The sequence below is a fragment of the Carassius auratus genome, chromosome 49 (genome assembly GCF_003368295.1).
Source record: "Carassius auratus strain Wakin chromosome 49, ASM336829v1, whole genome shotgun sequence".
NCBI lineage: Eukaryota > Metazoa > Chordata > Actinopteri > Cypriniformes > Cyprinidae > Carassius > Carassius auratus.
The window spans coordinates 5,193,034-5,206,748 of record NC_039291.1 but is presented as its reverse complement, the minus strand read 5'-3'; the positions used below and the strand labels follow the sequence as shown (position 1 = coordinate 5,206,748).

General features: G+C 37.5%; 1 protein-coding gene across 1 annotated transcript; it reads left to right on the top strand.

Moving 5' to 3' along the window:
• Window positions 1-324: 324 nt before the first annotated feature.
• LOC113066071 (peptidase inhibitor 15-A-like) lies at window positions 325-6,231 on the top strand. Its single transcript, XM_026237677.1, has 6 exons — window positions 325-494; window positions 1,038-1,365; window positions 2,082-2,200; window positions 2,356-2,488; window positions 2,733-2,848; window positions 3,408-6,231. Exons 2-6 carry the CDS (start codon window positions 1,087-1,089, stop codon window positions 3,541-3,543), a joined length of 783 nt encoding a protein of 260 aa, XP_026093462.1. The 5' UTR covers window positions 325-494; window positions 1,038-1,086; the 3' UTR covers window positions 3,544-6,231.
• The last annotated feature ends 7,484 nt before the right edge of the window (window positions 6,232-13,715 follow it).

Here is a 13,715-nt window from a genome sequence, read left to right as displayed (position 1 = left end):
CAGTTACAGCCATTTAAACCAAATCAGTTACAGCACTCCCAGGTTTATTAATACTCATACATTTGTTAATTTGGAACGTCTATATTGGCCATTGCAATAGACAAAGCTGCATTTTGGGGTCACAGAATTATTCACGTGCTTATCTTGGGTTTTCTTTTCTATTCACGCCAGCTGTGCAAACTAAAAGCAGATGTTTTGATTAAGCCTGCCTGGATCTGCCAGGAAATGGATAAAAGAAATGCAGTATTACGTCTCGGATGATGTCACGCTTCAGGTGACGAATGGGGCGGAACCCCGCGCACCTTCAAAGCCGAAACACTTCCTGAACCGGTACCTCAGCCGTATATATAAACCCGCAGCGCTTCTCAGCAGGGAGAGGGAGAGAGAAAGAGCTCTCGAGTTCACAAAGAATCAAACCAAAGCTGCTGCTGGACAGACTCGGGCAACAGGGAGACGTGTTTATATCCACAGGCTACTTTATCATCTCAGAGAAGGTAGGGATATTTGTGTGCACGCGCAGTCTTTTATTTATTTAGATTGTGTGTTGGTAAACTGATGTGTAGGGTGTATAGACAAATGTTGAATGAATATTTGAAAAATCATTTTAATCACTTTTATTTATATTAATGGCAAATTTATTCTAAAGTTTTTTTTTTCAGACAAAGAATATTATTTTGTCTTATTGTGGGTGTATTTTTTTAATGACAGTGGTGGCTAATGTTGACACTAATATTGAACACATTTATTTGCTGTCTTATTTTTAAAAAGTGATGAAAGTAAAATTAATGTGGTGTCAGTTACATGCATTCTTAAGTTCTTTGCACTTTTACAATTAATATGAATTCAATAACTGATGGAGAAAATTCAGTTTTGAGTAGAAATGGTATCAGTTATTATGAAAAATTTAAAGCTAAGATGTTTAAATTATAAAAATGGGCATTTACAGTGTTGGCTCTATGGTACAGTAAGGGTCAAATGAAATAATATGGTTTATTGCATTCTCCAAAAAATGGTTATCATTTATGTTTTGAATGCAGATTCTGCAAAAGGAAAAAAAAACCTCTCACAATATCCCAACCATCAATCATGAATGAAAACTGCTTGGCTGTCAACATTCTGCTCTTGTATATATCCTGTGGAGCAAGTGCACTGGCAGCCTTCAGTCCCACTGCCTCTTCATCTCTGCCAGCAACCAATTTCACTGATATTGGCTCTGTGCCTTCAAAATATCTCACAGAGGCCACAAACCTCCCCAAATCCAGACGGAAACGTTATATTTCCCAGAACGATATGCTTACTATACTTGATTACCATAATAAAGTCAGAGGGAAAGTTTTTCCCCCAGCCTCAAACATGGAATATTTGGTAAGTCACTTATAATAATAACCATTTTTGAAATATGTAGCCTATGATACAATCAGGAACAGTTTGGACGTTAGAAAAAATGTCTGCTTGTTTGAACTTTTGCTCTACTCCCTCATATCAGTTCACTGGGTTCAGTTGTGTTATTTATTTAATTGTATAATTACCTGGCACTTTGCCTGGAAAGCACATTGCTGCTGTTGGACACGTGAACGTTGCACATGTAACTGCGCTCATCACAGGATGCAGGAATGACAAACTTCTCCGTGTCCATTTGGCACCAGCAGCTGTTGAGCAGATTTAATTGGCTCGGACCACCAGAGTAGATCCTCTCCAGCATAGATCATTGTGCTAAGACTACAGCTAAGCACTGAAATACTTCCAAAAGTGCACAGTCATGGGAAATGCTGTATCAGATATGTTTCAATAGATCCAAATGTTAGCTTTCTTTAATAATTTTCTGATTTGACCAAGATTAAAGGGGTAAATGGTCTACTCTGGTGAAGAGAACTCAATTTTCCTGCATGAAATAATTTTTTGTGTAATTATTTTTGCTTTTTGATCTTTCTATTATGGAAATAATTTTATTTTTGTGGGTGAGAATGTTAAGAAACCCATCATGCTCTCTTAAAAAAATGTAATGAACAATTTTTGCAATCATGCTATCAATTTATTTATTTTAGTGGATTGATAAAAGTAATGTATATTACATGTCTCAGGTCTGGGATGACACTCTTGCAAAGACAGCTGAGCAGTGGGCGTCCACGTGTATTTGGGAGCATGGTCCTCGCAGTCTTCTTAGATTTCTGGGTCAGAACCTTTCAGTCCGAACAGGAAGGTATGCATCTTCATATTATTTTCCAGTTTGTGATCAGTGTTGTTTCCTATAGTCCTATGCTTGACATTACCAATGGATATTTAGGCCTGAATAACCAATCAAAGCATTTCATCACACCATAATGAGATTGGGTGCTATGTTTGGATTGTTTACAGATACAGGTCCATTTTACAGCTGGTAAAGCCCTGGTATGATGAAGTGAAGGACTATTCTTTTCCCTATCCTCGAGACTGCAATCCCAGATGTCCCCTTAAGTGCTCTGGGCCTATGTGCACTCATTATACACAAGTGAGTTGAAAGATATCTATTTAAATGAAATGCTGTCTTTTCCAAAAATCTAAAAATCCTGGAAAAAAAAAAGATTACCATTTTCCATCAACTATTTTCAACACTTATAATAAGAAAGTGTGTGATTTTAATAATTTTTTTATCAAATAAATACAACCTTGGTTAGCATAAAAGACTTCTGAACGGTAGTAAATATCATTCACATTTGACAGTTGCTCACTTGTTGCTTATGTTTTTTTACCAGATGGTGTGGGCAACCTCAAATAAAGTAGGATGTGCAATCAACACATGTCATAATATGAATGTTTGGGGTTCTGTATGGAAGAGGGCAACATACTTGGTGTGCAACTATTCTCCAAAGTAAGTGTACGTTTTCCTGTGCCTTAGCTAAGCTAAACTGCTAAACTCAAGATTGACGGTCTTCAGTAATATAATTAGGCTAAGCAAGCAACCTGACACTTCTCTGTTAAAAACATTTTTGACGTGGGCATCCATGGGGCCTTCTGGTTCAAAGACCTTGACGACCCCTTGCATTCCTGCTGCATGTCGAATTTTAGCGGAATTCTGCCTCTAATTCCAGAATCAAAGCACCATAATCTTGTGTGGCTGGTGATTGACTTGTGACCTCCTTTTTTCAGTCTTATGAGGCGGCTCACTTGAGAAAGTTCATAGGCTACTACAGAGCAAGTTATTTATAAACTATAGTTATGACCCGACTTGTTAGCTGAGAGCTAGTAAAAGTAAATCCAGATTGATTTAGCGCATGTCTTCTAAACCTAAAAACACAGTTAGAAATGGAAATGTAATAGCATTTTTTTTATGTCATTTCAAACTAGCAAACACCTAATACAGCACACTTTCAAGTATGGAAACGTGCATGATTAATTTTGTCCATTGGTGTTGCTATTGTTGTTTACAGGGGGAACTGGATTGGTGAGGCCCCATATAAAGTAGGTGTCCCTTGCTCCATGTGCCCTCCGAGCTATGGAGGATCATGCAGTAACAACATGTGCTTTCCTGCTGTGAACTCAAATTATCTGCACTGGTTCAAATAAACACAGACAGAGAGAATGCACATGCCCCATCGCAGAGACACTGTCCCTAATGGGAATTTGCACAACATTCCTGTATCACCCTGTTTTATTTTTTATATATATGGGTCATATAGGACCATGGGTTGCAAGGCAGCAATTTTTTAAAAGACATGTACATAACTTATTTTTCAATGTCTATACCATGTATTGATAATTATATTGTTTTGTGTGTAAACCCAATGGTTTATTTCCTGAGAGGGACTCTACTGTGATTTGTCAAGACATGATTGGTGCTTACAGTATTCAACTGTAACTGCACTCCGAGAACACCAGGCGCAATTGCCAAAACTCCCATCAGGCTTTGTTGGCAAGTCTTACATTACAAATTGTCTGTAGTGCCACACTTAAAGGGGTAGTTCACCCAAAAAATTAAAATTCTGTGATTTACTGTCATGTCGTTACAAACTTGAATGGCTTTATTTCATCTGTGGAAGATAAAATAAGATGTTTTGTTAAACTCTTCAGCTGTTTTTGTGTACATTAGGAAAGTCAAAAAAGTTTGTTTAAAGTATGTAATAATTTCCCACCTCCTTTATGTCCTTTTTGGAGTTTGAAAGTTTTGGAACCCATTGACTTTAATTGTACACACAGAAACGGCTAAAACATAAATATAAACTTGACAAAACAAGGTTATATTGAAAAATGTTGGTAACCAAGCCGTTTCAGTTTCCATCGACTTCCATTGGATGGACTAAAAATACAATGAGAAGTGAAACCATTCGGTTACCAAAATTTTTCTAAAAGGAAGATCAGAAAAATCATACAAGTTTGGGACGATATGAGGATAAGTATATGATGACAGAATTTTTATTTTTTAGGGGTGGGCTATCCATTTAAATGCAATCAATTTGCTTTACTTCAAGCAGCCTTTTTTCTGTGATTTCATATCTATTAACCCTGGAGGTTGACTTTTGGCGCTTCACTTTCAATATTAAGCTAGCTCTTCTTGAACTGGGCTGGGACACTACAGTACTTCACTGGTTTGAATACACTTACTGGCATTCTTGGTAATAGTTTGCTTTGGGTCTTCCTTTTTGGAAGATTTCCAGATGTTTAAAGCCTACAGACATGTGCTTGGGGCTTAGAAATCGTGGAATGTTGCTTAGGTAAAGTTCTGCATTTTGCAACCCCACAGCGAGATGAATAATCATGCTGTACCCTCATGAAATGTTGAGGCGGATTAACATGGAAAAATTTCTGATGTGTAAGTGCACCTTAAAATGTTTTTGAAATTGTGTTTTTATTTGTCATTGATGGTGATTTTTATCATTTGTACATACATTTATTATGATTTCAGCAGTATAGTCTTTACAGTGCTTGCATAACAGTGGCACAATATTGCATTGTATTGCATTGTGTAGATTTCACTTTTTAAACCGCATTACACAAGCACTTAGGGAATCTACCAGGCAGTACTCTGCAGTAATCTGGACATGGAGGAGGGGGTGTAAAGAGCTATTTATCCCTTTCCCCCATAGATTCAGCATGGTCAACATGACTTCATTTATTGAAATGGTGTTTTCTGTTAAGAATTGTTCTATAAAATATTATTTTAGTTTTTTTCTTAGACTGCATCTCTTATTGTGTTAATATGTCTTTGCAGACCTCTCACTTTTTCATTTTATTGTATTATAATGTTTTATTATATGGTGTTTTTTTTATCAAATGTGCTAAACAAGGTATGGTGCTAGGTGTTTTTGCACCTATTGTTAACACTTCATATACAGTACATTTAATGGCAACTGTATTTCAGAAACACTTTATTTATAATTTGAAATAAGCTGTACATAGCCTTTTTATAAAGTGTTTTTTATATATGAATTTTGTTATTTAAACGTGTCATTTTGTGTCTCTTTAAAACGCTAAAACACTGTTCAAAAAGGTTAGGGTCAGTAATATTTTAAGAAACTAATACTTTTATTCAGCAAGAGTGCATTAAATTGAAGAAACAACAATTATCCACAAAAATATTTAGTACTTCTTTTTTTTTTTTTTTGATAAACATTTTTTATAATAAGAAATGTTTCTTAGTATAAGTACATAATTTTTGTTTGTTTATTTGTTTTTTAAGATTCATTTTAATTTGTTTCAGTGTTCCTTTTTTTTATCAAATAAATGCAGCCTTTGATAGCATAAGAACCTTCTTTATAAAACAATCAAAGATATTTGTTGGCCTCGAACTTTCTAAAAAGCTCACAAAAAACACCCATCAGCAACAAATAGTTTTGATGAGAGTTTTGGATCAAGACTAGTTGTTGAAAGACATGATCAGTGCAGGTCAAGGGTTGAAATTATTTTGGCCTTTGGCCTGCAAGCAAAAGCAGATGCATACAAATACAACCAGAAACTTTATTATTTGTATTTTTTTTATTATTACTAATTAGGTCTGTCCTTTTTTTTTTTTTTTTTACTTTGTGTGCTGCCATCTTGTCCATGTCTCCCTGGAAGAAAAGTTTCTGATATCTCATTGGGATCTTCCTGGTTAACGGTTAAAAGAAAAAGTAAAAAAAAAAAAATGTGTTTTATATAGGTATAAACAATACCACCATCACCTTTGTTGACTATTAAATTAATGTTGTATTTATACTTTTTAATCCGATTGCTTGCTGATGTATTTTTTATTGTTGAATAAAGCTGAAAACCATATTCCTTCAAAGCTTATTTTTCTTCAAGTGTGTTAATCAGAAATCTTAATCTGTCCCATATTTCCTCCTTTTTCTCTGTCAACCTTCTCTTGTTTTCTCTCCTCTCTTTCTCTCTTTACACAGAAACAGAGCTGATAGTAATTATGGGATCTTCAGAGGAACTCTTTCTCATCCCTGTTTCTTTGATGCTCTGTTTACAGTTTCACTTAAGCATTGTAATTTTAAGACCATTTCTTTGATATGAAAACTGGTTACAATTATATCTTGATAAGAAAATGCTGACTTTGGCCCAGCTGATACCTGTCTAAATAAACAGTATGTATATGATCTTACGAGAGGGGCCCTCGGATCTGCAGTGGAGCGAATGAAACCGATGAACCCTGTGAAAGTTACAGGCTCCGCCTCGTGCGCTCATTTGGGAGGAGGTGGGGCGAGCAGGCAGACAGACTCTCACTGCTACCATATTCAGCAGATTTGGGAAAAGTATGCAGATATCACTGGGAAATATGATGCCATAAATGTTTTGATCTATTGGACAGACACAGCTGTTCCTCTACAGATTCCCAGCTGTGAGAAGAGGTAGAATCCTGCCAGTGCCGTATAAAGAATATCAAGTCATCATACCCTTTTCTAAACCTTATGGTATGCGGTAGCTGTGAAAAAAAATGCCAAAACATTAAAAAGGTAGTGTTTCACAGGAAGGATGAAGTAGGTGTACAGTAATACTAATTGGCTACATCAAACTAAAAAAGGACCCTGTTCACTAGCTTTTATACTGGTCTTATTGTGCACGATTCATTGGTTTTCATTTCATATGGTTAGTCTGTAATAGTCTTTAATCAAAATGTAAAAATGCACTTCTTGTCGAATGACTTTCTTTTCCCGCCAATGTCAATCTGATGGAATTGATTGGGAAAATAGCCAGTCGTGTTATCTGCTTCTCTCCAACTACCTGCAGCGAGCTCCACATCAAACAAAAATGGAGACAAAGTCTATTTTCAGCTGCTTCTGTCCCAAAACTCTGATCCCCATCCTCAAACTAACATCATTACTGGTCTACCAAAAGCAGATGTGCAGAGCTTTTATTATACCCTAAACACTTAAGACTGTAATCACTTCCAAAGGTGTTTATTTACTGTGTTCCTGAATACTTATGCAAAGTATTTATTTAAGTTTTTCTTTTTAATAAATTTGCAAAGTAATCACAAATCTGTTTTTGTTTTTTCATTACGGTGTATGAAGTGTAGACTGATATGGAAAAAAGTAATTTAAAAAAAGTATTTATGACTAGCAGCAACGTAACTAAATGTGATTTTGTGAAATATTATTGTAAATTGTTATATATACATATAGTGAGTCTAATTAAACTACATAGGACAAGCAGTTTGGAGATAGGATGGATTCAATTAAATCCTGTTTCATTCAGAAATCATTTGCATCGAGGAAGTTAAGTTGTCAGCAGGGTTTGACATGGAATTAATTCAATTCTATTATATTTCACTATATAATTCATTATTAATCATAGATTATTTCGAGTATATTTATATTCAGATTTTTCACTTGCCTTAATGCCTCATTACGCTTGTACAATACAGCCCTGTTTTGATTCAAGCTGTCAGATCAATATGACTAATAGTGTGCTTTTGTAAAATCAATACAAAGTCCAGCTCAAGTGGATATTAATGTTTCACGTCCTTAAACAAGAAGCACATCAGTCCCAAAACTGTTGCTGCAAGAAAAATACCCCACCTATGTGAATTACAAGATCCATTGTGCACGTTTGTATCCAGCAAAATCGATCTGACAGAGAGCAACCCAAGTTTGTCAAAGAATCTACAACTATTCTCATATAATGCAAAACTGTGAATTTTAAAACTGTTTTTAAAATGGCATTTTCTTGTGGCTTTTACTTGGAAGATCTGGAGAAGAGGTGATTAATTATGGGAGTATATGAGCTTTCAGCAACTTTATTTATTTAATATTTTTTTTGCAAACCCTCAAACTCTTCCAGCTAAACATCAGGTGAGTTCGTTGCTGACGGCGGATCAGAAAAAAGATCCAGTTTGTCTTTGGCTTGCAACTACACATGGCAGACCAACAACCTGCTGATGAAAACTTGGCTCCCGCTCGTTTTCTTTTATGTCTCCCGGGAACCATAACCGATAGCTTTTTTCAATTATTTGTGTGCTTCTTTCCTTTCCCTCTCTCTTTGCCGTTCCCTCTGTCTGAGGGACCCATGCCAAATCTGTTCATTCGACAAGCGTCCCTCCTCCCCCTCTCCCTGTGCCTCCTTCCTCTCATCTGAGGTGGCTAAGTTCAGACTGGCCTCTGCTGTCCTCGGCCTGCCTGTTAAATACTGTCCCCACTTTCCATGATACATGAGAAAAAGTCAGCTGTTCATCATAATGGAGATTTAAAGCTTTACATAATGCTTGCCAAATACAGCTTGGAAGAAAACTTGTAAATTCCTTTATGGACACTATCAGAATTCACCCAGGCGTTAAAAAAAAAAAAAGAAAAAAAAAATCCTTGGTGAAATGGAGGGTGACCAAGGCTGCAGTGTAACATCCTGCATCTGCTACTCACCACAGCTAGATCTGGTCTGCTGCAAAAGCAACAGGACGGACTGTAAACATATCTTGTGCAATGCCAAACTGTCTCTCCAAGCTCCCATGCTGCAAAGAGCTAAAGGTGTTAAAGGGATAGTTCACCCAAATATTACAATTCAGTCATCACTTACTCACCTGTTTGTCATACTTGATATAATTTGATTTATAAGTGTTATCATTATTAAATGTTAAAATGACTCACTTTAAACTAACAATCAACACCATAAGGAAAAACAAGTCACGAAGTATTGGAGTTTCCTTTCAGATGAAAGCAAAATACATAAATTAGTGATATCTATATCTATCTATCTATCTATCTATATATATATATATATTTATAGATTAATCTAGATGGATAGATGGATAGATTAATCTAGATTAAAATGGCTCATTCGAATTCTGCCGAAGGCATTCAGAATATGTGTGTTACCCAAATAAAATTGACAAACAGTAAGTCTTTGAGAAGGGGTTTATCAAGCTAGGTGGTGCATTAGAAAAGGGGCTCATCTCCTGTTTCCAAAATGCATCACGAAGTGCTTGAAAAAGCTGTAAACTAATTCCACATTGCACAAGGTGCAAACAACCTTATGCCTGTTTCACACATACTCCGTCTGCAGTGCATATGTGTTGCATATTTTTTTTACGCACCCATGTTAAGGGATTCCAGTTGCGTTCCAGGAGCGTTGCATTGGTTTAATTTGTATGTGTGTTTATTTTTATTTATTTGTGCTATTTACACAGTTTAAGTTTTTTTTTCAAGTTTGTAGGTGTCAAGGTACAGCAACCAAATAATTAAATGTAAAATAGCACTGGATAGTCTTCAATGTAACCCCTAGTTGCTCCAGAGGCGTGCGACCTCTGACATATATAGCAATTGTAAGTCGCTTTCGATAAAAGCGTCAGCTAAATTAATAAATGTAAATGTAAATGTAAATGTAAAAATGAAATATACAATCAAACCTACATTTATTCAGACACCTTCAACATTTCTAACATTATTACAGTTTTGCTATAAATATCAAAAAATGATATCTGGTGTCTTAATAATTTTTGGCTTGACTGTTAAAACTACAAAGTAATTCAGTCAAGAGCAGTGAGTGATTTTCATTTTCTTGGATTAACATTACAGCAGCCAGTAGCTAAATTAGGCGTGGTCACTTTAAGACACGATGAACAAACGCATCCAATATAATTCACATCCCATTTTTTTCCTCAACTGTTTACTTTCACTTACGAAATTACTGAGCATAATTTCCAAGGTGGATATTTGGACATATTTTGTATGTATTTGTCAGCACAAGAGCAAAAATAAGCAAATTCGATATTCAAGTGTTTTGAGACGCCCTTCTCTGCGTGTGCCCTGAACACCAGAACACCGCGAGTACTGAATTGGGCTCTTTCACATCTTTTTGTTTGTTCAAACTGCGATTTGTATTTGTTTGTTCAGGTGCAGGAGGGACTTCGAGGAGAACTTCGCAGAAGAGAGCTCGTTTCAGTGTCACTGTCCGTGATACACGGCTCTCTCTCTCTCTCTCTCTCTGCACCGAACACAGCGCGCAAGTAACCAGCTACTCTGTTCAGCTTTTTTATTTCGCCTCGTGTGTTTGGATGTTTTAATGTTTAAATCTACAAGTGGTAAGGCATAAAAACACGTGAAAAAGATAAGCTTTCTTGACGATGCGAAGCAGTGGCCCGTCAACTGTCCTGAGCTTTGTTACTGTCTTTGTTATTGTCCTGATATATTTAAATATAGAATTTCTTTTAAGACATAGAATTTATTTATAAAATAAACTGGTAATATAGTACAAATAGTTCCAGTTAGTTTAGGTCTGTTAAGTAACATTAACGAACAATGAGCAATCATTTGTTACAATATTTAATGTTAGATAAAAACATATGTTCTTTGTTATTGTTAGCTCAAGTCCATCAAGTAATACTAACAGACACAGCTTTTGATTTTAATAATGTATTAGTAAGTGGTGAAATTAACATTAACTAATGCCATTAAGCATTTTTCATTTTTAGTTTTTGTGTAATTTTTGTGTTAACTAATTTGTTTAACTAACCTTAACAAATTGAACCTTCTTTTAAATTGTTACCAGTATACATTCAAGCCTTATTTTCAATTCATAACAAAACCAAATTTAAATCTTTCCAAGTAGATACACATTGGATACACATTTCCCTGGTTAGAAATCACTGTGCTTAAAAACACGTGAAAAAGATAAGCTTTCTTGATGATGCGCAGCAGTGGCCCGTCAACTGTCCTGAGCATCTTTTTAGGCTGGCCTCAGCCAGTCGGTTATATAAAATATCAAAGTGAAAGTCATCAAAGCTTGCTTAGTATAGACCCAGCTCCCAACCCAACTTTGAGAAAAGATTAACGGCGATATTTTTTTTATCGCCCGATAAGAGTCTTGCGTTAATGCAGCACGTTAACACAGATAACGGCCCACCACAAATATATATATATATAATTCTGGAAAGAATTGTAAAGATTTGGCCAATAGGGTACAAAGCTGTCACTGGTCAGTACCTTTTCAAAAGGTGATTTTTTTTTCTCCTTTTACTAATATATACCTGAAGTTTTCTTGAAGTACTGTAGTCCATTTCGTGTCTCTAAGAGGAATCTAGTTGTGCCGGATGGCTTTGATGCTAAATCAAAGCAGTTTGTACTGGATGATGTGACATAATATGATATAAGTCTGTAGAAACGTTTGTGGAAAGTATTCATCATTCAGGAAATGAAATCAAGTCACACAATAATAATAGTACTTTGTTTATGTACTGAAGCACCAGCAGATGGCAATCTTTGTCCTATATGGATCTTTGCACTCCCATAAACTTAATATCATTCCGGTCCTCATAGCAGCTAATGAGATCAGAAATCAGTAGAGGTATATATATATATATATATATATATATATATATATATATATATATATTATTTACTAACATTTTGCATTATATATTTATTTATTTTTTATACATTTTATTTGTTGTTTGATGTAGTTTTTGTACAGTTTGCTTAATTGATTTCAAATTCATATTTGTAAGCTAATTTTTGTTGTTTTTTGGCAGCCTAGGTTGAGCCCTGTGTCCCACCCACCACAACCTACAGGGCACACCCTAGTCCTAACTCCATGTGATTTCCTGGGGTGAACTGACAGCCTCAACCAAATTTTTCAGGTGGCCAAACTGTGCAATGTGGAGAGTTGTACTCTTGGTCCATAGCTTGCCGTTCCACTCAATGGACTGTGGCACACTTGAATCTTTAATAATTTAAAACGTACTTGTTGGTGACTTTTCTGTCATCGGTAGTCTTTTCTTTCTGAAGATAATCACGTACCTGCAAAAGCATTTATTTGATATTCTAGAGATCCAAATGTGATTTACAAATTTAAGGATTCACCTTGACAGTAACATATAACTTGTGTGGCAACTGTACTTGGACATTAACTTTTCTCATCTCATAGTTTAACTATATAAAATGTCTCGGGTTACAACTGTAACCCTTGTTCCCCGAGAAGGGGAACAAGAACTGCGTCGAACGACACTTTGGGGCAAGCCCCTCAGTGATGCGCCTCTGAAGTATGAATGAAACTGAGCCAATCTTTATTGGTGTTGCGTCATGACGTAATGTGACGGCATACACGGAAGCTATAAAAAGGATGCCGGCACACAACAGAGATAGCTTATGTGATGAAGCAAGCGCTCCCAGACAGGGGGAGGTGTGGCGACGAGACGCAGTTCTCGTTCCCCTTCTCGGGGAACAAGGGTTACAGTCGTAATCCGAGACGTTCCCCTTCGAGGGAACATCAAACTGCGTCGAACAACACTTTGGGGGAACGAGTACCCACTATGCCACAACGAGCCCTGCCTGTCGTAGTGTGAAGCTGCGCACAGGCACACTTAGGACGAGAGCACAAGGGTGCCAGGTGTTGATGGAATGTCCAGGCTGTAAAATCTAATACAAGTGTGAGGGGTGGCCCATCCTGCTGCATTGCAGACCTCCTGGATGGGGGCCCCTGAGAGGAGGGCTCTAGAGGATGCCATGCCTCTAGTAGAATGAGCCCTCACGGCCAGAGGTGAAGGCAAATTGTGCACCTGGTAGGCCATAGATATAGCTTGGACAATCCAGTTGCTAATGGTCTGTTTGGAAGCAGGAAGCCCCTTCTTGGGTGACCCGAAACAGACTAACAACTGGTCTGACTTCCGCCATGAGGAGGACCTCTGGATATATATTTTCAAAGCTCTGACAGGGCAGAGCAAGTGAAGTCTCTCCTCATCCATCGTCACGTGAAGTGGAGGATGAAAAGCCTGCAGAACCGTAGGCCGTGCCACATTAGACGGCACCTTGGGCAAATAGCCTGGCCTAGGAAGTAGGATGGCCTTGATGTTGCCTGGAGCAAACTCCAGGCACCCGTCAGATATAGAGAGCACCTGGAGATCTCCTACCCTCCTCAGAGAAGTAATGGCCAACAAGAAAGCCACCTTAAGGGAAAGGTTCTTGGCCTGAGCCGACTCCAGCGGTTCGAAGGGGGCCTCAACCAACCCTCCTAGAACCACCGCCAGGTCCCAAGTGGGAACCCTGGTAAGAGCCGCAGGTCTCATCCTCCAAGCCCCACGGAGGAAACGTAGGACCAACGGCTGTCTCCCCAGAGGCCCATCACTCAGAGGAGCGTGGAAAGCCGAAATGGCAGCCACGTACACCTTGAGAGTGGACGGGGTAAGACCAGCTGAGAAGCGATCTTGGAGGAACTCCAGCACTGAAGCCACTGGGCAGTTAACTGGGTCCACCTCATGCTCTCTGCACCAAACAATGAAAACATTCCATTTTAGGCCGTACAATTTCCTCGTGGAGGGAGCTCTAGAGCTG